This window comes from Trichomycterus rosablanca, chromosome 10 (genome assembly GCF_030014385.1).
Source record: "Trichomycterus rosablanca isolate fTriRos1 chromosome 10, fTriRos1.hap1, whole genome shotgun sequence".
Classification (NCBI taxonomy): Eukaryota; Metazoa; Chordata; class Actinopteri; order Siluriformes; family Trichomycteridae; genus Trichomycterus; species Trichomycterus rosablanca.
The window spans coordinates 782,337-810,000 of record NC_085997.1 but is presented as its reverse complement, the minus strand read 5'-3'; the positions used below and the strand labels follow the sequence as shown (position 1 = coordinate 810,000).

The 27,664-nt window shown below is 45.1% G+C and overlaps 2 protein-coding genes across 6 annotated transcripts; one reads left to right on the top strand and one right to left on the bottom strand.

Annotated features, from left to right (window-relative positions):
• The first annotated feature begins 4,166 nt into the window (after nt 1-4,166).
• On the top strand, nt 4,167-16,614 carry a1cf (apobec1 complementation factor). Of its 5 annotated transcripts, none has more exons than XM_063002642.1 (12): nt 4,167-4,271; nt 8,061-8,204; nt 9,050-9,184; nt 9,636-9,766; nt 9,895-10,133; nt 10,253-10,417; nt 10,900-10,997; nt 11,086-11,365; nt 12,955-13,172; nt 13,857-13,993; nt 14,906-15,057; nt 15,395-15,483. In XM_063002642.1, the coding sequence occupies exons 2-11, from the start codon at nt 8,106-8,108 to the stop codon at nt 15,054-15,056; spliced, it is 1,653 nt and encodes a 550-aa protein (XP_062858712.1). In that variant the 5' UTR covers nt 4,167-4,271; nt 8,061-8,105; the 3' UTR covers nt 15,057; nt 15,395-15,483. The 5 variants fall into 5 exon arrangements, with proteins under 5 accessions (XP_062858712.1, XP_062858711.1, XP_062858707.1 ...); XM_063002641.1 differs by having other exon boundaries at nt 4,169-4,271; nt 12,979-13,172; nt 14,906-15,048; nt 15,395-16,614; XM_063002637.1 differs by having other exon boundaries at nt 4,169-4,271; nt 14,906-15,048; nt 15,395-16,614.
• An 858-nt stretch (nt 16,615-17,472) lies between these two features.
• On the bottom strand, nt 17,473-27,544 carry asah2 (N-acylsphingosine amidohydrolase 2). Its single transcript, XM_063003464.1, has 20 exons — nt 27,412-27,544; nt 26,914-27,017; nt 26,302-26,445; nt 25,871-26,047; nt 25,639-25,766; nt 24,821-24,898; nt 24,614-24,734; nt 24,411-24,536; nt 23,433-23,519; nt 23,245-23,349; nt 23,078-23,159; nt 22,575-22,690; nt 22,374-22,468; nt 22,253-22,292; nt 21,072-21,170; nt 20,885-20,980; nt 20,387-20,539; nt 19,462-19,518; nt 19,281-19,369; nt 17,473-17,758 (listed from the first exon to the last, which is right to left on the bottom strand). Exons 1-20 carry the CDS (start codon nt 27,542-27,544, stop codon nt 17,569-17,571), a joined length of 2,220 nt encoding a protein of 739 aa, XP_062859534.1. The 3' UTR covers nt 17,473-17,568.
• Nucleotides 27,545-27,664: the final 120 nt, after the last annotated feature.

Here is a 27,664-nt window from a genome sequence, read left to right as displayed (position 1 = left end):
AATCTAGTCGTATCCAGGTCACCTCCACTGCTGCAGACCCCGATCCTGACCAAGTAGGGCCGTAATTAACACACGGGGATCAGTATAGCGTATGGAGAGTCGAGCACTGCTCTCCTTTGTTCACTGTCTATGTGCAGTACCTGGACCCGCCAGCAGAGGCCGCCGTTACAGCAGTGATGAGGAATTCCTCCACCAGACATCATCACAGATTTGGAACACAATAAAAGAAGATAATTATTAAAATATAAAGACAATAAAAGATTATTAAATATTTTTTCTTTTCATCAACGTCTTTATCCAATGAGAAACACTGGGCACAAGTTTGGGAATACTCTGGACAGGGCACCGGTCCATCTCAGGGCTTTGACTACCGTCCCTAAGACACAGCCTCTCGTGTCTGTGTAGACGCTTGGCGGGGCTCAAACCCGGATCTAAGAGGTGATGGGGTAACATAGAGTAACATACCAACACGATCATATTTCATGTACATAAAGACGTGGTGGGCATGAGTTCGGCGTGGTGGAACTCCAGTGGTTCCACCTTTGGGATAAACTGCAGTGGTCTGACCTCACAAATGCCCTCCTGACTGAATGGGCACAAGCTCCTACACATGTGGGTACAGCTGCACAGGGGGCACAACACACGAAGAGAAGGTAATCAAACGACAGACCTCGTTCTCCGACACTAGCGAGGTCACACGGGTCCCTCGGCAGGACGGTGACGCCGTGAAGGCCGCTGCCACCGACTTCCTGAGGTGAAGATATTTTGAGCGAGGGTGTAAGAAGCACTATTGTTTTTAAAGGAAGCGCTCGCCGCGTTTATCAAAGTTCTGCAACCAGTGGAAACCGTGTTAGCGACTCAAGGGCGCGGCCATGCTAACACAGCTAATACAGCTGCGACTAAGTTAGCGCACCCGCCGGAATGAAGGAGGGATTAAATATCTACATTAATAATCCTCATAAAAAAGGAATTAGTTGCAACACCGTGTTTAATTAACCCTCAATTGCCTCCCAATTTAGTCATATCCAATTCCCTGATCGTATTCCCCCCAATCCTGACTGAGGAGGGTCGTGACTAACACACGCCCCCTCCGAAACATGTCCAGTATCAATCGTTTCTTTTCACCTGCACCGGGTGGGTTCATACAGAGATCCGTATCGCGCATGTGCAGCGCCATCGATCATCCAGCAGAGGTCGTAATCCCAGCACGCTGATTTTATAAGCTTGAAAGGTCAGCGCTGGTGGGCGAGCCACCCGAGCGCCCCACCACCCTGGTGTTTGTGTGGTATCAGTTATTAGCCCGTCAGTGTTTGTTTGTTTGTTTGTTTGATGTTCTCTGTTGAATTTCTGAAAGTTTTTATGAACGTTTTATTCATGTCCGCCCGGTGTGATGTTTATTTATTTATTTATTTATTTTGGCGTGACCAGACCAGCGCTTATGAAATCGGACTCTGGACTAATGCGCAATAAACTGTCCACATAAATGTTGCAACGTACCACGAGGACGCCAAATCCCAGTTCTAAAGTAGCCCGGTGTGTTTGTGTGCCCATGTTAAGGCCAAAGATTCAGATTTACACAATTGACACACACGTTAAGCCAGGGGTGCACAAACTTTTTGGCTCAAGGGCTACACGGGGGGGGGGGTTGTCTGGTGAACTAATACAAACTACATGTGAAACAGATTGCATTTCAGTGGGAACTGCGTTGTTGATCACCCTTCCTTGCCATCGTATTGCTTTAGCAAAGGTTGGTAGTGTTTGGAGCCATCTAGTGGAAATGCAGGGTATTGCAGTTGAACCACTACATGAACGCGGTCTGTGGGACAATTTTATAAATATTCGGTCGGCCGTAGTTTGCCCACCGGTGCATTAAGCCCTCGTGCCTCCTCGTACCCTGCTGGAACAGGCTTCATCATCCTGGAAAATACCACTAACACTTTTGTGCTGATTGCTTCTTAACTAAATCACCAGAAGTTTCAGTGTAGATATCAAGCATTCAGTCTGGTACCGTTCTCTTGGTGTATGATGTCAGATTTCACAGCGGGGATCTTCTTTATAATTGCTTTGATCTTTTCCTCGATCCAAGTCCAGCTGGGCGTGTTTATGGCTTAAGTGTCTGATATGATTACAATATATTTTGCCCCCCCGCCACCAATATTCAGATATGCTTAACCCCCCCCCCAAAAAAAAAATATATATAAGGACGTAATAATAAATAAACATATTCCACTCAGTAGCTTTGTGTTATATTAGGATCCGTCAGTGTTCCCATCAGTTGTGTTATAGAATGAATGCCCCCCCCCCCAGTAGATTAACGTTTTTCCTTTAATTTGTCACTCGTCCGTACACGTGAGGTTCTGTCGGCCTTTGGGGCGATTCTGTTTCGCTGTGGGTCGGTGGGCAGCACCGTTGCCTCACAGCAAGAAGGGTCTGGGTTCGATTCCCCAGCCGAGCGTGCACGGCCCTTTCTGTGTGGGTTTCCTCCGGGTGCTCCGGTTTCCTCCTACAGTACAAACACATGCATTCAGTATCTAACCCAATTAATCAGACCCACCGCGACCCTGAATTAGATCAATCGGTGATCAAACAGACAGTGAATGAATAGAATCGATTGATCAGATTAATCCCTGATCAATCCCTGATCAATCAGTCTGTGTGACGTCGTCAGAATTAAGGGCCCTTGGACCTCCCTCTTCTTTTTGCAGCAAGATAAAGACTCAGGATGTAGAGGAGCACTGTACATGCATTTAATAAATCATTTTAATAAACAATATTTGCCAGAGTACCTTCAGTAAAATACTGACGTTCACTCCTACGTACCTGTAGAGACTCTTTATACCAGTAAATCACATGTGACTGCTGGGCAGCATCGAACCCTCACCGTCAGTGTAATACCGCCTTAATAAATTAACATTAATTAAACTGGTGGGCGCTCGGGTGGAGCGGAGGGTAAATCATGCTACCCCACTACCACCAGGATCCAGTTCGAATCCCAGTCGAGCGTCTACACACAGACACGACCCAGCCATGGATGGGCGGCCTGTCCGGTACGTGTTACCACATTGTGCCCGGTGATTCTGCGGAAACCTGGACCCACTGTGACCCTGACCAGAATAAAACGGCGGTAAACAATAGAAATGAAATAAAGTTTAATGAGATAACATAACAGAAATGACATCAGATAAGGGAACAAACGCTTTTTTTAACAGTGTGGGACACAAGTCTGAGACCTCAGAAATGCTTTTATTTTGTATTAATTTGTTTTATTTCAATTTAAGTTTTATTTAAGAATCTTTGATAATTACACAGTTATAATACTTTTTATAATTATTTAAATATTTTTTAATATTAATTATTTAAAATATATATTTTTATTATTATTTTTAAACAAGTTTTTATAATTATTATAAAATTCATATTATTATATTATAATATTATAATGAAAAGCAAGTGCACACATCTGTGCAACTGACCATCTCATTATATTTGCATTTCATTTTAATCAGCCACTCTATCCTGGTCAGGGTTGTGGTGGGTTGTGTGGAGCACTATTCTATCGCAGGGCTTTATCCATCCCCCCTCAGCCGTGTCTGCTTAGACGTCCGGACGGCCGACAGCACAGCTGAGATCCAAACCCAGATCTCAGTGTGGTTCGGCTAGCTTGATAGACCACTGAGTGACTAGAGCGCCACAATTTGAGAGTCTGATACTAACATTCCATGCTTGTCTACCTGACTGGCTGTGTGGGGGGTAAGGGGTGGATGCCAAAGCCCTGCGATGGCTTGTGTAATATAATGCTGCGCCACCCGGGCACCATTATAATCATTAAAATAAAGTAATTTTTATTATTATATGTGTTTATTAAGAACTAGACGACCTCCGGTATCATGTTTTATCTCGCCGTATATAAAAGTGTTTGTTTTAAGAGTAGAAACAGCACGACCAGCGAATTCTTAAAGAAATACACAGGTTAAAAACACGACACGTTTGACGAGAGCCCCGGACTCCAGAGGTCACTGGGCCAGAGGCAGCGAGATCTTTGCGTCCCTGGTCAAAGGGCTTCTCTCGGGCCCCGGAGCGAGCAAGCGCAGGAGAGGCAGGGAGATAGGACTGGTTAACGTTTAACCCGCCCAGCTTGTAAAGCAGCTCCAGGCTGGTGAACCTTTGGAGTTTGATATGATGTGATTACAGAATCACCTCAGTGACATGAAGCCCACGTAGCCAGAATGAAGCTGTGAGTCGAGCCAGTGCTGATCTCTGAAATTGCTCAGGTAAGTTCGCTCTCCTTCTCTCTGGTTCTGGGTTCCGAGTGCTCCTGCTAGTCTCGTTTGGTACTGTTGGGATCTGTTGTTGCTCTGAACTAACCCTGGACTCTGGAGGCGGTGTAGGGCGGACGTGAGAGCTGAGCGAGGCTCTGGTGTGGTTACCGTAACGTATTGATGGACTGATGGAAACGTACGAGACGTAAAATGAAGGAATCGATCGTTTGTGTGCGGCTGGAGAACAGAGCGCTGCGTATTTGCTTAAGTTCCGTCTGATAAAGTGAAACGCTGCTGCTGGATTATCGCTGGACGTGTTACCATATGTATAAAGACCTCATGTTGAAAGGTAGATAGCTAACAGCTAATAAATAATTATAGTTGCTAATGACTGGAGCAGACGGGTTATATTACTACTGTGGCGGAACGACAGGGCACAGTGTTCCATTTTTAATCATAAACTTCATTAATTTAACTAATTACAACTCTTTTTTTTACTAAATGATGTTTAATTTTTGTTTTAGGCTCTAAAATTTGCATCAAGTAATATTTTTATTACAATACCATTCTTTAAAATACTTTTTTTATTTTATTTTATTTTATTTATCACATTATATTATATTATTTATATTATTGTATTTAATTATATTTTATTTATTTAATTTTATTTATTATTTTATTTCATTTCATTTCATTTCATTTCATTTCATTTCATTTCATTTCATTTCATTTATTTTATTTTATTTTATTTTATTTTAAATAAAAGAACGACATCAGACCCCTAAAAGGAAAACATCAAACACCAAAAAGGAGGTATCAGACCTCAAAAAAGAGGAGATCGGACCCCAAAAAGGAAGAAACATCAGAAAATCAGACCTCAAAAAGAAGGACATCAGACCAGAAAATGGAGCACTTTAGAACCCAAAAATTCCCTTTCCACTGTTATTATTACTCTGAGTATTTTCTGACCATCATCCACTGGCCTTCAGTCCGGTGTGTATTTAAACACGGTCAACAAAGCCCCACAGAGCAGGTACTGACCCCGGCTAGATAAGACGCCCGTCTGGTTATCTTGTTTATGCAAACGGTAACCAGGCTGATGTGGAGAGAGCCGCGCACGTTCGCTAATGGACCTTCCTCCCGCCGCGCTATAGTCGCGTCCATAAAGCCCATCCGAGAAAACACTCCGTCTTTTTTATCTGGGGTGTTTGCCTACATTTCTCTCGGTCAATAAAGTGCCGTCGCTGCGACGCTCATAACGATTTTCGTATCGCCTTTTCTGAAGCGCTGAGTAGATAATAGCCGAGGCTTCGCTAATGGCCGGACTCGCTGCAGGTCGTTAGTAATATTTAGTTTTATTATATAAGATGAAGAGGCAGAAGCATCTTAGAGTCCGTCGATTTGTTCACGATGCTTAAAAGCTCGATAAATGTACGTTTTGTTCTCATAAAACCCACAAAGAAACCTTTAGTACCTTTGGTATTTATCTTCAGAGGTAATAAGTGTGGTACATGTAACTAAAACATAACAGAACTCAAACAGGAGGACATCAGACCTTAAAAAGGAGGGCATCCGACCCCCAGAAAGGAGGACATCAGACCCAAAATAAAAAGAACATCAGACCCCAATAAAAGGCACATCAGACTTCCAAAAGGAGGGCAACAGACCCTTAAAAAGGAGGGTGTCAGACCCCAAAAAGGAGGGACATCAAACCCCAAAAAGGAGAACATCAGACCCCTGTGTGTGTGTTTGGTGCTAAATGGCTAAATGGCTCTGTAAATAGCACTGTGGCCTCACTGCACCTCTCAGGTCATGGGTTTGATTCCCAGGTGAAGCTGTCAGGGTCCTTTCTGTGTGGAGTTTGCATGTTCTCCCTGTGTCTGTGTGGGTTTCCTCCTTCAGTCCAAACGTGTGTGTGTGTGTGTGTGTTCTTTATTGGACTGGCGGCCCCAATCGGACCCATCGTCACCCTTGATACTTGAATTCGGACAATGAGGCGCAGATACGACTCTGAGTTTCGTCTCGTTTGATCTTTATCCCGCAGGGGCGCATCTTGACCCTCTTTTAATGAAATGAAGCTGAAAAGAGACCCGGACGATCATTCATCATTCCACTGATCATTCAGAGCCTCCGCTGGACTGCTTTCTTACACAACGGTCTGAACGAGCTCGGCCGCCGTCCGCGATCACAAAGACGTCTCACAGGAGCGGGTTTGAATATATTTGACTAATGCTAATTTTGGGGTTAGAGGAGATACTGAGTACGCTACACGCCCCCCCCCCCCCCCCTTCTCCCGGTTAAACAAATACAGTCGCTTTGGATCACGCAGGTTAATTATTACACAGCGGTCCTTGACCCGGCGCTGGGAAAAAGGTCTCGCTCTGCGCTTGTGTTGCTAACGCTGTCCGCCGGAGAAAGTAGAACCTGATGTGTGTGTGTGTGTGTGTGTGTGTGTGTGTGTGTGTGTGAAATCATTTCTTCATGAATATCTAACAGAGAAGCAAAGAACCGCGTGTCTTGGTAAATAATAATATAATAAAAATGTAGAGTAGTAAAGGACAAACGTTGTCATGTCTTGTTCGACCCCGTTATTTACTTAGTAAGATATTTTTTAGTGGCTAAACATCAGCAAAACAACAAGCACGGATGCTAAAGAAAGAGCTCACCTCACTTGTACCATAGTTGACGGACCTGCCAGTAACGTACGAGATACCTCAGGACTCCTTCAGATGTCCTGTGGGGTCCATGTTCTGGTGGGTCCGAGCCGTCTCCGGCGTCCACATGTATCTGTGTTTATCTGGATTCTCCTCCTTGTTTCACTTTTAAACTTGTGTTACAGCTCCAGCTTCTGAGAAATGGTGAGAATCAGAATCAGCTTCTCCCAGAGTCTAAAACGCTTCTGGTTGAGAATAAAGCTTAACGTGGTTTAATGTAGTAAAAGAAGGAGACAGGAGCACTAAACTTCTCTTCATTATTACTGCTCATAAGTTCCTCCACTAATCACATTCCTCACGTTAGGTCACGTTAAGCGTCGTTCGTACGCCTCGTATCAAACAGTTCGTCTCATTGGAGGTGCTTTGAAAATGTCAGCAAACAGCAAACTGGGTCAAAGTTCAATCAGGCGCTGGATTGAAAGGCCAGGTTTTTGTTTTATGTTGTTTATGTTTCAATGCTGCCTCCAAATGGACAAAAAAAAGAACCTCAATCCTTGGCAGTGCAAGTCCTGTGATGTAGGACTTTTTTGTTGTAAATAGTTGTTTACAGTTTTTAAATCGCATTTTTACCTGTATATGTTACTTTGCACTATTTAGGAACCCCTGAAATGCTTTTAGATGTAAATAATTATATATAGTTTCATTTCATCTGCAACACGTTTCCATTTTTAGTCTTTAAAAAGCTTTATTGAGCAGGTTTGTGTTTTTATAGTAAAAAATCATTTAAAATTTTTCAAATCCGTTTTGTGTGTTTTTGGGTCCAATATGTTGATAGAGTACGTCACACTGAAAAGAAATATAGATATAGTCAGGTTATATACAGTAGGTGATAATATGCTGGGAAAAAATAGAATAAAATAAAATATAGTATAAATAAAATCAGAAATATTAAAAAACAGACTATTAAAAATAGACTCAAGACTCTTAAGGTTAATGCCGCTCAACTCACCTTGCGACCATGTTCGATCTTTTTTCTTTCTGCAACTAAAAGCTCAATTATTGTGATTATTTTGATTAATCGTTTATGATTTATTCGAATTAAAACGAGTAAATATCTCAATGTCTTTGATCTTTGATCTAATTGCAGTGAGCACCCCTAATTTCGCTGATTTATTGCTGATAATCACTCACAATGGAAACCAATCAAAAATGTGGGGATGGACTGACTGGGACGCAGAAAGAGGCCTCACTGCGCTCTCTCATCCAGCGCACTGGATACCAGTTACACCAGGTACGAGACACCATGATACACACTACAATACCCACAATCCCCTGCTTCTGACCAAAATGCTGTCCAGTACACATCAGGTGTTGGGATAGGGGTGCTGTCCGTTCTCATCACATCTCACAAGGGTGGGGGGACTTCTTTCCAAATAATGCAGAGATGCAATCCTCTCCTCCAGTGTGGCTAAAAGTATGTGGACACTCGATTACAAGCCTGTTGGGCACTAATACAGAGTAGCTCTGTTGTTAGACAAGAAAGCCTAGCTCACTGTTGGAGTTCCAATTAATCCTAAAGGTGTTCAATTCAATAAAAAGCTGAGATTTACGGGGCTGTGCAGGCCACCAGTGCCGCCCCCTCTCACATATTTTATCTATTTATTATTATTATTATTACTATTTTTATTATTATCATTATTTATTATTATTATTATTATTATTATTTTATTATTATTATTATTATTATTATTTTAAATATTATTATTTATTTATTTATTTGGGGTTTTATGCCGAAAAGTGTCTAAAATTATCCAAATATTAATAACAATTTATCGCAGTATTGAGCTGAATGAGTTTACGATGTTAGAGCTCCACCGTGTGGTGAGAAATGGGATCGACGTTTTTTCATTTTCATGGTTTATCACTGCTTCATCCTGGTCAGGGTTGCGCTGGGTCCTGCTTTTATGCAATCACTGGGCCTAGTGCAGTAGCAGACCCCCGGACAAGACACTAATCCATGACTGGCCTTGTCCACCCCCTCTTTAGACATAGCCAATTAAGTCCGTTGATTCATCACCTGATTATTGGAGGTTGGTTTGCGCGCCTGTTTATCACATATCTCACCCTGTTCTGCAGGAAAATGGCCAGAGGAGATACGGAGGTCCACCACCTGGCTGGGAAGGGCCACCACCCGAGAGGGGCAGTGAGATCTTCGTGGGCAAATTACCCCGGGACCTGTTTGAGGACGAACTGGTGCCGCTCTGCGAACAAGTAAGCATTTTACATACAGCGACTCTTTAAAGGTGGAATGTGGGGTCAGCATTTAGATCTTTCACCATCTACCGTACATAATATTGTGAATAGATTCCGGGAATGTGGATAAATCTCAGTCTGTGGGGAACCACTGTTGAATGTGCGTGATCTAAAGGTTCTCACATGGCACTGCTTAAAGAACCCGTCACACTACTGTGATAAATACAGCCATGTGGGCTGGGGAGAGCTTCGGAAAACCGTTGTCGCTTAACACAGTCCGCCGCTGCGTCAAGAAATACAATACAAGTAGAAAGCCATACATTAAAAAGTCTCATGAATAGGAACGCTAATGGAACACAGGAGAAACACGCCCCCGTCGCTTTTTCGAAAGCAGGGTTTGTAATCGAAGTGCTGTGTTATCGTTTGATGTTATCAGGGATTAATAAATCTTTCCGATGTTTTCCCAAAGTTCGGAAAAATCTATGAAGTTCGGATGATGATGGATTTCAACGGCAACAATCGCGGTTACGCTTTCGTCACCTTCGGCACCAAACAAGAAGCCAAGAACGCCATGAAGCAACTCAACAATTATGAAATTAGGTAATAACGCGTATATTCTACATAGTCAAAAGTATGTGGACACGTCTGAATTGTTGAATTGGGGTTGTCCACATACTTTCGGCCGCTGGTGAAAGCCTAACGGAAGGGCCCCCGTGATCTTGTTTTAGGAACGGGCGTCTCCTGGGCGTGTGTGCCAGCGTGGACAACTGCCGCCTGTTCGTGGGAGGAATCCCCAAGACCAAGAAGAAGGAGGAGATCCTGGCGGAGATGAGGAAGGTGACCGAGGGCGTGGTGGAGGTGATCGTTTACCCCAGCGCAGCCGACAAGAACAAGAACCGAGGGTTCGCCTTCGTGGAGTACGAGAGCCACCGCGCCGCCGCCATGGCCAGGAGGAAACTGCTGCCAGGTAAACGCCCGAGCGGCCACAAATTCCCACACGCAGACAGACGGACTTCAAAGTGTTGTGAGAAGCTTCGTTGTTCTAGTTGAAAAGGTCACACAGATGTGTGATGTGTGTGACGGCAGGTCGGATTCAGCTGTGGGGCCACGCCATCGCCGTGGACTGGGCGGAGCCAGAGGTGGAGGTGGACGAGGACACCATGTCGACCGTGAAGATCCTCTACGTCAGGAACCTGATGCTGGCCACAACCGAAGAAACCATCGAGAAGGAGTTTAACTCCATTAAACCTGGTACATACCGGCTGAACGTACACATCTTAGTTATGTAAGATTCGGGCTGCCCAGGGGTCTCCTGTGGCACCGATGTGGTGTGGGTGGGGTATAGGGGGGCTGACAAATTGGCATATATGGGCACGGGCATAGGAACTCCTAAGGTCCTTTCTGCGTGAAGTTTGCATGTTCTCCCTGTGTCTATATATATATTTGAAGGATATTTGGAGATTCATTGCCCAAAGTGTGTGTGTGTGTGTGCCATGTGATGGACTAGCGACCCATTTGGGGTGTCTCCTGCCTTTCGCCCAAAGAATCAGACCCACAGCAACCCTGACCAGAATACAGTGGTTGTATAACAAACGAATAAACGAATTAATTACTGTTTCCATTATTTTGTCTACACCTGGATTTTTTTTTTTTGTACTGTACCTTTAAATGTCACAAACCGTCTACTGGACCGACATCATTAACTAAATCAGACACGTTCGGTATCCCGACAGGTGCAGTCGAGCGGGTGAAGAAGATCAGGGACTACGCTTTCGTCCACTACTCCCAGAGAGAGGACGCCCTGACCGCCATGACGGCGCTGAACGGAAAGGTAACCGCGCCGGATTTCGTTCCGCCGATCTCGGCTCGAACCCGTCAGCAGTGAGTCGTGCTTAACAAACAGACTCCACATTTTGCAGGTGGTCGACGGCTCCCCCATCGAGGTGACGCTCGCCAAACCGGTGGATAAGGACAGTTACGTGCGGTACACCCGCGGCACCGGGGGGCGAGGGGCGGCCCTGCTGCAGGGCGACTACACCTACACGCTGGGTCAGGTGTACGACCCGTCGGCTGCCTACCTCGGCGCACCCGTGTTTTACGCCCCGCACGCTTACACGGCGCTGCCCGGTCAGTTCCGCTTCCCCGCGGCGAAGGGTCACGTGGGGACGCGCGGCATGGTGCGCCCGCCTTCAGTCAGAGGTAAGAGTCTCCATTATTCACCAATCATCATCCCTGAAGATCAAAAGATTCTTACAGATCAGTTCAAAACGGCGCTCGGTGGCACAGCTGTGCTATCAGCCGGCCGGGCGCCTACACAGACATAATCGGCTTGTCCGAGTTAGGGAAGCTGTAGGGGTTACGAATCTCAGCAGCAGTGGGCGAGCGGATCTTAAAGCTCCTGATTTATTTATAAATATTTTCTTTATTATTTTTACATTTTCTGTGTAGTAATAAACTAATACTTTTAATTTTAATGATTTTAATCATAATTATGGGATTTCAATCATGTTGTTGAATTTTTGGATACCCTAATAAAAAATTTTCATCTTTTATTTATTTTATTATTTGTTATGGTTATTATTACATTTATTATTATTATTATTAACATTTTTTTTATTATTATTAATTATATTATTATTACATTTATTATTATTATTATTAATATCATTATTATTATTATTAATAATATTAATATTATTATATTTATTATTATTATTAATGTTATTATTATTATTACATTTATTATTGTTATTTTTATTATTACTACATTTCATTACAATAATTACAATATAGTAATAATAACAATAATAACAACAACAATAATAATAATACTTATAATAATAATAATAATACTGATGATAATAATAATAATAATGATAATAATAATAATAATGATAATAATAATAATGAGAATAATAATAATAATAACAATAATAACAACAACAATAATAATAATACTTATAATAATAATAATAATAATACTGATGATAATAATAATAATAATGATAATAATAATAATAATAATAATAATGATAATAATAATAATAATACTGATGATGATAATAATAATAATAATAATAATAATAATAACAATAATAATACCACTACTAATTATAAATGTAATAATAATAATAACAATAATAATTGTAATAATAATAATAACAATAATAATAATAAATACCCAGTTAGATTTTATAACCGTTCCAAAGTTGAGTAGCGTTTGTTGCTCTGTATAATAAATCATGTATCTACACTATATGGCAAAAGTATTCGGACACCCGACCGTGAGCCTGTCGGACGGTATTAAACCTGAGCTAAAACAACAGCCGCTACTCTGTAGTAGGTCTGTGTGTGGGAATTTGTGCCTGTCAGTCAAAAGATGACAGCGTTTGTACGACTGGGTGCTGACGTCGATGTTCCGGTTCATTTCGGGGCTCTGTGCGGGACACTGGAGCTGGAACAGGAAAGAGCCTTCCCTAAACTGTTCCTGCAGAGTCGGGAGCACAGAATTTCCCATATAGAGTTGATTTATTACTCGACTGTTGTGGCTTTGATTATTAAACCGGGTGTCCCAGTACTTTTGTCCATACAGCGTGTTTTGTTCTCCACGCCTGCATAATACAGTCGTGTAATTAATACCCGGGGAATAAAAGTGGTTGGGTAAGAATGGAACCCTGTAATTGCGGATCAGAGCCACACTGTAGTGTGCCGGCCTGGAGCTCTGTGTGATTGAAACCCGGCTGATTTCTGGTGATTTGATTCGATCCGATGGTTTCTTGCATTCCTAGAAATTTACATGAATATGCCTGTAGGGGCGGCGGGGGTGCGCGGACTCGGCGGGCGGGGCTACCTGGCCTACGCGGGCGTGGGCCGCGGCTGCCCCGCCTATCAGCTAAAGACGGACAAACAACCCGACGACAAACTGTACGACCTGCTGCCGGGCATGGAGCTCACGCCCATGAACCCTGTAACGCTGAAACCACAGGGCATCAAACACGCTCCCCAGGTACGAACACTCACACTAACAGATCCTTTTTCTCTCAATTTAGTCATAGCCAGTTCCTCTTCCTGTGCTGGAGACCTCAATGGCGTATGGAGGGTATATTTTCCTGACACGCCCTCCCTCCAACCCCTTCTTATACCCCCGTACTTCGGTGGATCGGCGTGTGAGGTCGGTTTCACTCTAATCTCCACATTCCTCCACTTCTGTACAGGTGCACACAGCCTTAAAGACCCCGCCCACTTTTATTAGTCCCGTCTTTTCCCACCCAGCAGACTAGCGGTCGATTTTGTCTGCCGCACTGTCTGCACTGCCGATTGTGCCCACTAGGAGGCGCCCAGCCGACCGGCAGCAGAGCTGAGATTCGAACATTTGGTTTTGATCCCATCCCTCCACCTCCATGGGTTTATTTCGGGTATCGTAATGATAAAGGTGTTCGGCCAGGCTAGGTAGGGTCAAAGGGTCTGTCTGAGAACCTGGCAACCCGCCCTGCTCCCCTAATACCCACCTGATCAGCTGCCTCGGTAGAGAGGGTTCTAGTAAGACATGGAGCTCATTAGGCAGATTATTTAGACGCTCTACTACAGTTTTAGTTCACTAAGGGACGTTCAAACTGACGGGCTGAGGCAGCACAACCCTAACGTCTCCCCCCGCGTACTGAAAACGGTTAATTGACGATGTATTTTGCAGATCCTGGAGGACGTTTGTCAGAAGAATAACTGGGGGCAGCCGATGTACCAGCTTCACTCGGCCATCGGACCTGATCAGAGACAACTCTTCCTCTATAAGGTCACCATCCCCGCCCTGGCCACCCAGTACCCCAACATGTAAGCTGCCACCCTCACATCAGACCTTTATATTTAATTTAAAACCTTATTTTACTGATCCAAGTCCGTCTGCATAACGTTTGTTTATTTTCCACACGCTGACTTATGCGAGGATCGAACCCAGGTCCCCGGGACCCTCGTTCCTGTGCAGCACTTACACTACCTACACTAGCTATTGTTTTATAACCATAGATGCTGAATGAAATGGTGCTTTCACTATTATCATCTTATCATCACTAACCCACTACCTCTGAGACCCTGGGTTTGAATCTTGGCGGTGCTATCAGCCGGTCGGGCGTCTGCGTGTACACAGACATGATTGGCTGTCTCAGACAAAAGTATGTAGACACTTCTCCTAATGGTCTTATTCAGGTGTCTCAGCCACACCCATTACTGAGGATTCCAAAGCAAGGTCACTAAAAACAGGGTTTGACGAGTTTGGAGTAGAGGAACAGGACTGAACCCTGTGGGACACCTTTAGTGTCGGTCGTGAGCTAAACAAATGCTTGTTTGTCCGACAGACACGCTTCAAAATCTTGTAGAAAGCTTTCTAGACATACGAGGCGGGGCTCGGTGGGTAGCGCTGTCACGTCACAGCAAGAAGGTCCTGGGTTCGACTCCCAGGTGGAGTGGTCTCCCTGTGTCTGTGTGGGTTTTCGTCCGGGTGCTCCGGTTTCCTCCCACAGTACAAAGATGTGCAGTGAGGTTATTTGGAGATGCTAAATTGCCCAAGGTGTGTGTGTTTGTGCCCTGGTGACCTGTCCGGGGTGTGCCCTGCCTTTAGCCCAGTGAATCAGACCCACCGTGACCCTGACCAGGATAAAGTCTTGGTAAAACAGACAATGACTGAATGATTAATAATAATAATAATAATAATAAAGACTTTCGTCTCTTACTGTTGGTTCGTTATAGACACCCGTTCACGCCACCCAAGCTGTGCACGGCGGTAGACGAGGCTAAAATCCACGCCGCGGAGCACACGCTTCAGATTCTGGGTCTGCACACAGAGGGCGCCGATGCCTCCGCTGCTGCCGCCGCTGCCGTGGCATTCCAAGGTATGTAAGGTCTGTAAGACACTCATTATTTCATAAAATAACATATTTATACCACCGATTTAGATAAAGCGTCTTAAATATGAGCCATGTGGGCGCCCGGGTGGCACAACAGGTCGACCGGGCGCCCCCTAGTGGGCACGATGGTTTTCACGTTCGTAGGTTGCACATGCATGCAAAAGTTATTCTTTATGCATCGAGCTCCGTAGGGCTCCGGGATATAAACCCCGGCCGGCCAACAGCACTCAGGGCCGGCGTGACAGACCTCTGCGCCACCCGAGTGCCCGTCAAAATAAAACACGACTGATGATACCTACAGATATTTATTTATTTCTGATTCTTTCTCCAGGTTACGCCATAGCCAACACCACCGTCGCTGCCACCCAGCTCAAACAGGCCGTGACTTTGGGTCAGGACCTGACCGCTTACGCCACCTACGACGGCTACCCGGCGTTCGCCATCGCCACCCGCGGAGACGCTTACGGCGTGTTTTAGTCCCGGCTGTCGTCTCCGTACGGTCTGAAGTGCCAGAACATTTTATAGAATTTTTTACAGGTGTATATAGGGCTCGTATGAATTTAAAGCTTTATGTTATTGAAATGTAGGTCCTCCACGTCACCCCCACATAACACAAATCCGCCAAAACTTTAGGACCACCCCCCACCCCTAAAACATCCATCAGAACAATCGTGCATGTGACTGTCCGGGATTCAAACCCTGGGTGGATGATCAGCATAAATCATTTTGACCGAAATATCACGGGGTGTCACGGGCAGCAGTGGTCCGAGGAGGGACGAGCCACCAACCGCCGCCAGGAGGCTGGGCATCCAAGTCGTTGACTCCACAAGACAGAAAGGCTACGACGACTGGTACAGACCAACCTGAAAGATCCTAAAAGATTGCTAATGTTTTGGTCCATCGTTGTAAAAACAAGGTTAAAAATTATAAATAAATGAAAAAACAGCCCGTGTTTTATATTTGATTGATTAAGCACAGTGTATCAGCATATAAAATACAATAAACAGCCTTAACATTAATATATATATTTTATATTTAAAGTCTGTGCTCATTTTTTGATTATTTACTTTAACAGAATATCTAACACACGCTGTACGACCAAAAGTATTCGGACACCTGATCGTGTGCTTGTCCCGATACTTTTGTTCGTATTGTGAACCATGTTTCCTGTTCTTGTTGTTCTTGTTGTTCGTGTTTTATTTTTATTTTACTTTATTTTTGAACGTTTTAAAGATTCCAGCTGGTCGTTGGTTGGACTCCTACAGCAGTGACAGTATTAAAGTGTGTTCAGCACTTACAACTTATTTTTATACCTGAATTCAGACACTGTTTGTTTTAGGATCATAAAAATCATCCGTCTCCTGGACTGGCATTAAAATAATAATAATAATAATAATAATAATAATAATAATGATGATGATAGTAAATCAGACTGGGAGGGTGACTGGGAGGTTTGTCAATTCGAAACATCACTGAGCTCCCAATTGTGATGAACAGACTGAAGCTGATGATTAAAATGTGCTTTTAATAAAATTTGGTTCAATTCTGAAACGTTTCTGTTGAGGCTTTATTATGATGAGAATTCACCACACACACACATTCATCCATTCAGTGTCTGTTTTACTACCGCTTTATCCTGGTCAGGGTCGCTGTGGGTACGACTGACTGGGTGAAATGGGGCAGATAGATACTCACACCTAGGGTGATCTGACTTATCTGAGGAATTATCCTGACTGCATGTCTTTGGACTGTGGGAGGCAACCCACACAGATATAGGGAGAACATGCAAACTCCACACAAAAAGGACCCAAACCACTACACCTGGGAATTGAACCCAGGACCTTCTTGCTGTGAGGCGACAGTGCTACCCACCGTACCACCCCCGATACGTACATTCTGGAAATCCATTCACGAAAATAATAAATATGACTATATGATAATGAAAATGACTAAGGTCTTTATTTATTTATTTATTTATTTATTTATTATTTTAATAGTATTTTATTAAATTTCTATTTATTTTAATATTTTATGCAATTTTTTATTTATTTTAATAATATTTTATTTAATAATATTTTATTCTATTTTTATTTGTATTTATTTTAATAATATTTTATTTAATAATATTTGATTTAATTATTTTAATATTTGCTGGGAAAAGATCTGAACACTTGTTAACGTTTTAATTATTTTCTAGCTAAAATAATTTAAATAAATTGTTTTATTTTATTAAATAGATTCTTTTTTATTTTGGGACGAATTCTGCAGTCGTGCATTCTTTAGCCTTCTCATCAAAGTCAAATCATACAAAACACTAAACACACAAACGACTTTATAACATCACAAATAAAATGTCAAATAAAAAATACATCAACAAAAACATTTTATTTGTTTATTTATGTTTTCTGAAGTGAAAATCAATATAAATCCATTACACACATCAACACAATCAAAGCGGTCATCTCTCCTTTCTGATGGTTGTCTCTCTCAGACGCCCCCGATCATTCAGTAATAGAACGACTTGGTGACCCTGAACTCGTCTGAACTTCCCTCGTACGCCGTGACCGGGACGATGAATCCCTTCTTGTAGTGTCCGAAGTGTCGGATCCTGTAGACGCCGGCCTCTGCCGAGCGCGGGATGTGCCACTCTACCGTCGCGTTGCTCTGTTTATCCGATCCTTTAATCCAGTAAAATCTGGACATACGACACACACACACACGCGGTTAGGTTTCTAGGACTCCACCGAAACACCACGAGAGCCAAAAAAGAGGAACGTTTAAATACAAGTTGCTGGTTTGTTGATATGATGTTGAGGTTTTGTTACTAAAGATGTGAGGTCATCTGTCCATGTGAGTTCCTATACTGCCCTCTGAATTTGGAAAAGCCTTCTAAAAGAGTGCAGGCTGTTGTGGCCAAGTTGGCCATTTGAAGCCACAACAGCCTGCACTCTTTTTAGAAGGCTTTTCAAATGGGGTTTGGAATGTTTCTGTAGGAATTTGTGCCTATTGTGAGGCTTGTCAGGTTGGACAAGAAGGTCTGACTCACAGTTGGCCTTCCGATTCGTCCCTTACACAGCATCGAAGACCTGTCCCCCTTTTTAAGTCCTGTTTTTCCCACCCAGTAGACTAGTGGCCAATGGTGTCCTCTCCACTGTCCACTAGGGGGCGCCTATAATGGTAGATATTATACAGTAGTTTGACTTTAACGTCAATATGCTGCAGTTCAGGAACAAGGTTTTATTACTGATATATAAACCAAGTGTACATGAGGTCCTAAAATAATCGCTACATTACATAACCATTATAGATAAACACCGATTACGCTCATCTAATCAGATTTTATTGTTTTAATTTCGCTCATTCTGAATTTTATCTTTTGAACTCGGTTGCACTGAAAAGACATTTTGCCGACGCCTTTATCCAAAGCGACTCCTAACTGTGACTTATATTTTTATTTGTTTTATTACTACAGACTCTGTGGCCCTGTGTTTGTATATTTTTACTCTATCTGACCCCCAACAAGAAAAGTTTGGACACTCCTGCCTAGATTGCTTATTCACGTCAAACAGTTTTTTGTGTTTCCACAGGGGGGCGCTGTTGTGTCAAAACCGCTCACTGACGCTTTTCTGTAATAAATAATGTGCGCCTTGATGATAAAAAAATAAAAATAAATAAATAAAAATATACACACTAAACCCTGCTGTTAGGACAATTTGACAATTTTTATATTAAAATAAGTAAATAAATTGCACAGAGAACTAGAGAGGTGCATTTCCTGAAGAAAAGAATTTATGAGCTGATGATAAGATCCTGACTGATTCAGCTTCAGTCTTATCAGTGAAAAAGCTCCAGAGATAAATCAGTATTACAGAGAGCAAATAAATCATAATAACCTGAGATTATTCTGTAAATAACAAACCAAACAAAGTGTGAAGAACAGGACATCATTTAAAAAATCGAACTTTTACGAACGCTCGAAAACCTCGTGCATACTGCAGCACCATGGAAGTATCTTTAAATCCTCATTTTATTATTATTATTTAATATTTCATATCTATTTAATTTCTAATTCCAGTTTTGTACTTGAAGCTGCACATTCATTCATTTACACATTTGCTTAGAGCAGAGGTCTGTCTGTCTGTCTGTCTGTCTATCTATCTATCTATCTATCTATCTATCTATCTATCTATCTATCTATCTATTTAAAGACACAGTACCTTGTTTCCCATGATGCATCTGTATGAACGACGCTCCACGCCCCGGTGCTGGTGTGGAACTTCTCGACCGTGATGTAAGTTCTGTCTCTCTGATATCGGGACGATCAGATATCGTGATAATCAGAAATCATGGTGCAATAACAGAGATGTAAACACAGTTTAGGTTTATTATTGTGCTCACCATGTCGCCCGAGTTTCTGGGGTTTCCTGCGACGAAAGTCACGGACGCCACCTCACCCTGCAGCCACACAAACACGCCCGTGATATCAGGGTAATAATAATAATAATAATAATAATAATAATAGATCATAAGACTATAGTCACTCAGAGGATCTTCAGAAAGGTTCTGCACGTTTATATTTCGGTTGGAGACGGTGAGGGTGGGAGGATTAGTAATTAGTAATTAGTAATTAGTAATTGGTTCATCGCTAAGTGTGGCGCAGGGGTCTAATACCAGTGGACTCTAGTGGTCAAACGGAATTGCCGGTTTAAATCCAGCCACTGTTAGACTCTTAAGCAAGGACCTTAAAACTGACTCCAGGAGCGCCGGACAACAGCTGACCCTGCACTCGGATCCTTTAATCCAGTAAACTCTGGACAAATGACACACACACACACACACACGGTTAGGCTTCTAGGACTCCACCGAAACACCACGAGAGCTTGCTTGGTCATTTGGAGCCACGACTCTTTCTGTGTCAAAACAGGTCGGACAAGAAGGCCTGACTCACAGTCGGACTACCGATTCGTCCCTTACACGGCGTCAAAGACCCCGCCCACCTTTTTTAGTCCGGTGACGTGGCCGATTTCGTATGAGCTGGGATATGCAGAAAAATATATGATAAATAAAGGCGTTCTTCTTGGTGGTGGGGGAGTCATATAGAGCATAGCGTGTCTCTCCGAACACTATGCAGCTCTGTGCGACAACCCAACACTGACAGGGGATAAGAAGCGGCTGCAGAGTGGACACATTGCAGAGGGGGCGCGTGGTGATCTGGCTCTCCTCGATCAGATTGGGTTCACAATCGGGAATTGGAAATGACTAAAGGGGGAAAAAACCTTGTCATGTTATTTTTATCAGTTAGATCAGCGCCTACTATACTCACCACTTTATAAACGGGATTGACCTGCTCCAGGACCTGGCCGAAGGTGGCGTTTTCGGGCGCTTTGTCCACAGGAATGGGCGGGATCAAAGAGATGAGTCCACTTCCTGTGAAAAAGGGGGGCTCGGGACCTTTCGGTAACTCCGCGGTCTTGCCCTGTTGGGGAGAAAAGTGTCCAAAAGAAGCTGCTAGTCAGAGATCAACGATTCTGATTTTGTACTATTTAATTTCCGCATTTTCTCCCAGTTTAGTCGTAGCCAGTTCCTCTTCCTCTGATGGAGACCCCGATGGCGTACGGAGGGTATATCCTCCAGACACGCCCTCCCTCAGATGCGTAAGCGCTCGACCGATCGCTTCTTATCCCGCCATACTTTGGTTAATTGGCGCACGGAGAGTCACGCACTAATCTCCACGCTTTTCCACTTCTGTACTGCCAATTGTGCCCACTAGGGGGCGCCCAGTCGACCCACATATATAAATATATACAGTACACGTCCTTGCCTGTGCGATGGCTTTGGCGAGGCCTCTGAAGTTCTGAACGTAGGCTGAGAGAGTGTGAGGACCGTAGATTGTGGACGCGCCCTCGTACCGCTGAACCTGTGAATCAGAAACGCCTCAGCGTCAACCTCAAGCTCACGCGGCCTCAGAAACGCACCATCATCATCATATAGAGCGGCTGTGTTCGTACCTGGTACTCCTCATACGTGGTGGTGTAGTGGGTGTAGGTGTTGCACAGACCCGTGATGACGACGTCAGGGCTGGAGAACGCACCGTCCACCTCCAGCTCCTGAATAAAACATAATCAGTCTATTTAATGCAGCCATTGTTGGGCCCTTGAGCGAGGCCCTTAACCCCATTTTGCATTTCTATTCTTTCTGTGTTTGTCTGGGCGTCGTTCAGGTTTCCTCCCACCTCCCCGAAACATGCAGCAGGTACGTTGGTGATGTTAAATAGCACTTAGGTGTAGGTACGTTCATGTGATACCTACAGAGGGGGGCAGTGGTAGCTCAGAGGTAAAGGAACTGGACTGGTAATCTGAAGGTCATAACTGTAAGTCGCTGTATAAGGTGGTGGTTGGTGGACTAGTAAGGAAGGTTGCTGGTTCAAGCCCCATATCTACCAGGTTGCTACAGTTGGGCCCTTGAGCGAGGCCCTTAACCCTTGACTGCTTGGATTGTATCAGGTCATGACTGTAAGTCTCTGTATAAGGTGGTGGTTGCTCACTGGTTAAGGAGCTGGATAGCAGTAGGGAAGATTGCTGGTTCAAGGCCCATATCTACCAGGTTGCCTCTGTTGGGCCCTTGAGCGAGGCCCTTAATTCTTGATTACTTGGATAGTATCAGACCAAAACTGTAAGTCGCTTTGGATAAAAATGTGGTTGCTCACTGGTTAAGGTGCTGGATGGAAGTAAGGAAGGTTCTAGCTTTATATCTACCAGTCTCCATATCTGCCACTGTGGGGCCCTTGAGCGAGGCCCCTAACCCTTGATTGCTTGGATTGTATCAGGTCATGACTGTAAGTCGCTTTGGATAAAAATGTAAGTGTATAAGGTGGTGGTTGCTCACTGGTTAAGGAGCTGGATGGAAGTAAGGAAGGTTGCTGGTTCAAGCCCCATATCTACCAGGTTGCCTCTGTTGGGCCCTTGAGCGAGGCCCTTAACCCTCGACCTTGTATCGGGTCATAACTGTAAGTTGTTTTGGATAAAAGCATCTGCTAAATATGGTAAATGTAAATGTGATGTAATGCGAGCGCCTCGTGCTCTGATGCCTCATGCCACCACAGGCCTGGCATAACTGTGGCACAGATGAACCAGTTAGGTCATAATTAATAAATAAATAAAATTAATTTATTAATTAATTAAGCTGGTACCTGTCTGACAGCCTCTCTGATTCTCCTTCCCGCCATGGTGCTGAAAAACAAAAACAATCCCAGTGCTGAAATCTTACTGGTTTGTTCCGTAACCATGTCAGAAATGTCCTGCGCCACTTACGTGACCTCGCCCGGCATGGCCACCAGGGCGACCGAGCCGATAGTGATGATCTGAACGTCCACTATTTCGGGGTGCCACGGAAGAGGCCAGTTCATCTGTCAATCAAACACACGCCGTCCGTCCCAGTTACATCCCAGTTACATCCCAGTATCAGGTGAATAGATTGATAGCGAGACTGTTAAAGCGGGAAGCGGGTCTCACCTCTCCTGTGCTGAAGAGGATGGGTTTGGGGTTGTGGCACTCTTGGATCTCTTTGGAGGGAGGGCCCAGGATGAGGTCCCTAATTCCATCCCAGAAGGGGTCGCCCTCGGTCGTGCCTGCACGTGGACGAACAAGAGATGGTACCCTGGTATTACATGAATCTCAGCTCTGCTACCGGTAGGCTGGGCGCCTCCTACCAGGCACGATCGGCTGTTAGTCTGCTGGGTGGGAAAAGACGGGACTAAAAAACTACAAACCGGGCGGGGTCTTTGAGGCCGTGTAAGGGCCCTGGTTAGTAGCCCGAGGCGCATGGACAGAGATGGAGGGACGTGGAGATCAGCGAGTAACTCTCCATGCGCAAGACTGACCGAAGAAGAAGGGATCGTGGCGGAGGGAGGGCGTGTCAGGAGAATATACCCTCTGTACGCCATCGAGGCCTCCAGCAAAGGAAGAGGAGGAACTGGCTATGACTAAATTGGGAGAAAATGCAGTTTTTCGCTCACCCTGGGTGAAGTTCAGGTCTCCTCCTCCGTCGATGGTTCCTGCGGCGAAGCTGTGGCCCAGCGCCGGTCTACACGTCTTCACCTGGTGGTCACAGCCGGTCAGACCTTCTGATCTACAGCTCTGATCTACAAGTCATGGTACAAGCTGGTCTGAAACTTCTACTCACAGTGTGGGTGGAGTTAAGCTGGACAGTAACGTCGGTCATGTTGACCCACTGATGGGCAGCGTGGACGCTTCCACGTAGCTCCTGCTGAGCACCTCCATAAAGCTCCTGAACACCAACAGACTGAATTACAGACCTGAAGAACAAAGCTGAGAACGTTCAGGAACTCTGGAGGGTTCCAGACCTCCTACCTTCGCTTCCTTGTAGACGTTCTCGGCAATAATCCTGGTACTCTCGAACATGTCATTACCCGGTCCGAACGCCATACACAGCCTGCTCTGTAAACACAGTCAAGAAGAGACCATCAACAAAGCAAACCCAACCGGACTGGACTGGACTGGTCAGTGTTTTAGGGGAGGGGGACGCCATGGAAATGGTCCTGGTTATCCAGTAGTGTGGACCAATCTCGGTCTGGATTCTCAAGCAGAATGTTCTTGGTCTGGTTTAGGAAGAGTGGACTTCAACTGGGTCTTAACAGGAGTGAACTTAAAGGGAATGATCTTGGTCTGGATCTTAAGTGGGTTGTTCCTGGTCTGGGTCTTCAGTAGTGTGGACTTGGTCTGGGAATTTAAGGGTGTGATCTTGGACAGGGTTTTAAGGACAGGGTTCATGGTCTGGATCTTAAGGGGAGTGGTCTTGGACTGGTTATTAAGTAGAGTGAACTTGGTTTGGATTTTAAAGGAGAATGTTCTTGTTCTGGTTTTGGGAAGAGTGGACTTGGTTTGGAACTTAAGGGGTTTGGAGGGGTTGTGGTGTTGTTCTGGGTCTTAAGGGGTCTTGAAGAGTCTTGGTGTTGGTCTGGGTCTTCTTAAGAGATCTTGAAGGGTCTTGGTGCTGGCCTAGGTCTTGAGGGGTATTGAAGGGTCTTTGTGCTAGTCTTGATCTTAAGGGGTCTTGAGGGTCGTGGTGTTGGTCTTGGTCTTAAGGGGTCTTGAGAGGTTGTGCTATTGACCAGGGTCTTCAGGGGTCTTGAAGGGTCTTGGTGTTGGTCTGGGTCTTTAGGAGTCTCGATGGGTTGTGGTGATGAACTGGATGTTAAGGGGTTGTGGTGACGGTCTGGGTGTGAAGGGGTCGTGGTGATGGTCTGGGTCTTGGTCTTAAGGGGTCTTGGTGTTGGTCGGGGTCTGAAAGGGTCTTGAGGGGTCGTGATTGATATTAAGGTAACTCACCCCACCAACAGGACAGGAGCTGTTGACGAAGTCACACTTCTCCCCCGTGTTCACACAGTGAGGGCCACGAACGTTGGGCGAGGCGTCTCCACTGTTCCCGGTGGCGAACGCGGCTACAAACGGCCCCTAAAGAACCAGAACAGAGAGCAAACTAGAACCTTCTCAAACAGAACCCTAATAAAACTGAGAGATAAGTCCCTCACCTGTCCGGGCAGGGAGCCCAGGTTCTTGTCCTGCTCGAACAGGTACGAGGCGTGGCCAAGGTTGTCCGAGCTCACCATGCGGTTGGTATAATTCATACTGACCGGATGAACCGCAAACCAGCTGAGAAGTGACCAGGAAGATGCGACCGTTTAAAAAATAGTAAAAATGAATACTTGAATGTGGTACACACATGGAGAACGTCGTACCTCAGGACCCCGAGTCCGTCCCCGTCCAGATCGGTGAACTTCAGGGTCACGATCTGCTCGTCCGTGGTGGTTTTGTACCTGCGTGGGATTCAACACGTCATTAAACAAAGTATAACTGCTGAGAGACAAAGTCTAGCAGCAACAACAGCTCAGCCACCCAAGCTTACAGTACAGGATCACCCCAGCTGTGAAGTCTGGTGGAGGGGGAACGTGTCCCCCAGTTCCTCAGTATATATTGTGATTATACTGGGGGCCTTGCTAGTCCGCTGCCTCCTTGTGCCAGCAAAGCGGTGGTGCAGGCGGCAAAGAATCAGGTGGCACAGCGGTTAATTATGCTAGCTCACTAGTTCTGAGATCTGTGGATCAAGGGTTCGAATCTCGGCTGTGCTATCGGTCGAGGGGTGACCGGAACTTGTCAGTGCGCCCTCAGTGCAGGTCACAAGCCCAGATAGAAATGTGTAAAGTCTGGTATGAGAACCAGATCCGTTGTGGCGCCCCCTAGATATGGGAGCAGCCGAAAAGAAAGAGTTCCAAAAAATATTAGGACAGCACTAGATTAACGTATTTGTGTACAAATTGTGCTTTATATTTATCCATTGTTCAAATCTAAGCGGTGCTATCGGCCAGTCGGGCATCTGCACAAACAGGCTGAAACAGCCCTGCCAATGGGAGGTGCACTTGACCTGTCAGTGCACTCCTAGTGCAGGTCACAAGCCCGTATGGAAATAGGGTTGCGTCTGGTGGAGGACCAGATTCGCTACAGCGGCCCCTATGCGCCTCATTCTGCCCCTAGGTGTACATTACGCCACATGTTCCACCTGTTTCTCTCCTCCTCGGGGTTGTTCATGTACGAGTGCGGACTCCGGTTCAGGTTGCTGTCGGCGACCACGCCCTTGTTGACGAAGATTCTTCCCGGTTTGATGTTCCTGTGAGCCGCGTCGACGCTCTGAGGGAAATAAAGATTACAGACGTTTGCGTAACGCGTCCTAATCAGTTCGTTATCGCCGTCCATCGTTAAGGGAACGATCGGCGGGAAATCCCGATACGCACCTTCACGATTCCGTTCACGATGGCTTGGATGGACGGTTTGTAGTAGCCCTGACTGGCGATCATGAAGAGCGTGTACTGGAAGTAGCCTCCTGGACCGGAGTGCGTGTGGGTGCCGCTCAGCATCACGTTATCTTCACGGTAGAGATCCCCATACTTCACCTGGAGTTCCTTGAGCACCTACAAGAGCCAGAACATCTTGATTTCCCTCCTAATCTAGTCGTACCCGATTCCCTAAAGGTATGCCGCAGACTAACACATGCCCCCTTTGACATGTGTGCTGTACAGATGGCTTCATTTCACCTGAGCTGCACCGGGAGGGTTCATACAGAGATCCGTATCACGCACGGAGAGTCGCCGTTATCCCCCGATCAGCCAGCAGAGGTCGTAACTGCAGCGTAATACGTATTTCTATAATAAAACCTCATAAATACCTCCAGTCGGAGTCGCTGTGAGACCATCCCTATATCGGCGCTCACGAACACCACCCTCTTGCTGCCGTCGTCCACGATGAAGGCCCTGCTAAAGAGACGGGTGTGGATGCCGCCTGCGATCTGACTCGGGTTGGCATAGCCCATCTTTAGCAAGAAGAAGAAACAGAGCACAACACTTTGAGCCTGGATGATTTGCCAAATTTTAATGCTTTTCCCCTTTATCTCCCATATGAGTCATATCCGATTCCTGATTGTGAATGCGCTGCTGCTTGCACATCCCTGATCTGATCATGAAGAGCCGGATCGCTATGTGCTCACTGTTACGCCTCGACCGGCCAGCAGAGGGCGCACTCGCGCCAGAGACGAAGCTCCATGTTTCAGCCATCGTCCCTCCGTCGTGTGTCTGTGTAGGAGCCCGACCGGCCGATAGCAGAGCTGACAGTGGAGCTTAAGAGCTCTAGTTCAGAGCACTGGTGTGTGATTGGACTGTGGGAGGAAACCGGAGCACCCGGAAGAAACCCACACTGGTTGCCTAAAAGGGGAATTGAACCCAGGACCTTCCTGCTTAATTATAATATTATAATATAATAATAATAATAAACCCTCACTCACCAGGGGTACGTCCGCCACCGGTCCAGTGCAGTCGGCTCGACCCACTCCGATCAGGTAGGGGTTACGCTCAGGTTTGACGGAGGGGATGGGTTCATCGGGGGTCTCTGAGGATCAAAGACGTTAATAAAATTAATAAATTAATAATTTTCGACTTTAATAAGAGCCAAATTTCCAAGACAGCAAGATGTGCTCAAAGGTGGTCTGAGAAGGGACGAGCAACAAGCCGCCGACGGTTTGTTGGGCGACTAATTTTTTTGATATTTTATTTCTGCTTTTCCTCCTAGTTACTCTTCCGTTCCTGGAAACCCTGATGCCACCCGAGGTGGGTATGTTCTCCTGACACGCCCTCCTTCTGATTAGATTTTAGTATCTCCAATTAACCTGATTGCAGCTCTTTATACTGTGGGAGGAAACCGAACACAAACAAACAGAAGGGACCCGGACTGCTCCGTCTGGGAATCGAACCCAGGACCCTCAGGAATAAAGAGCGAGACTCACCGTGGGTTTGAGAATTAAAGTGGAGGACGAAGACCGTAACGAGTCCCACTGAGATCGCCGTCATCAGCAGGAACAGGACGATCAGCAGGACCTCCAGGGTGCTGAGTCTACAGCATGCTGACTTACGGGCCATGCTTCTGCACTACACACACGGAGAACATGCTCAAGATATGTACTTAATGCTGACATCATATATACAGTACTGGAACATAAACGAAGGAACATCAATGAGAATTGAAATGCTGGTGTTCCA

What these genes read in the sequence shown, in the direction of transcription:
- a1cf (XM_063002637.1), top strand. Translation starts at nt 8,106, where the DNA reads ATGGAAACCAATCAAAAATGTGGGGATGGACTGACTGGGACGCAGAAA. An exon ending in TGGTGCCGCTCTGCGAACAA is followed by an intron (nt 9,185 to 9,635) that starts GTAAGCATTTTA and finishes GTTTTCCCAAAG; the next exon opens with TTCGGAAAAATCTATGAAGT. An exon ending in GCATCAAACACGCTCCCCAG is followed by an intron (nt 13,173 to 13,856) that starts GTACGAACACTC and finishes TGTATTTTGCAG; the next exon opens with ATCCTGGAGGACGTTTGTCA.
- asah2 (XM_063003464.1), bottom strand. Translation starts at nt 27,544, where the DNA reads ATGGCCCGTAAGTCAGCATGCTGTAGACTCAGCACCCTGGAGGTCCTG. An exon ending in CGGTGGCGGACGTACCCCTG is followed by an intron (nt 26,446 to 26,913) that starts GTGAGTGAGGGT and finishes TTCTTGCTAAAG; the next exon opens with ATGGGCTATGCCAACCCGAG. An exon ending in GACGGACTCGGGGTCCTGAG is followed by an intron (nt 24,735 to 24,820) that starts GTACGACGTTCT and finishes GTCACTTCTCAG; the next exon opens with CTGGTTTGCGGTTCATCCGG.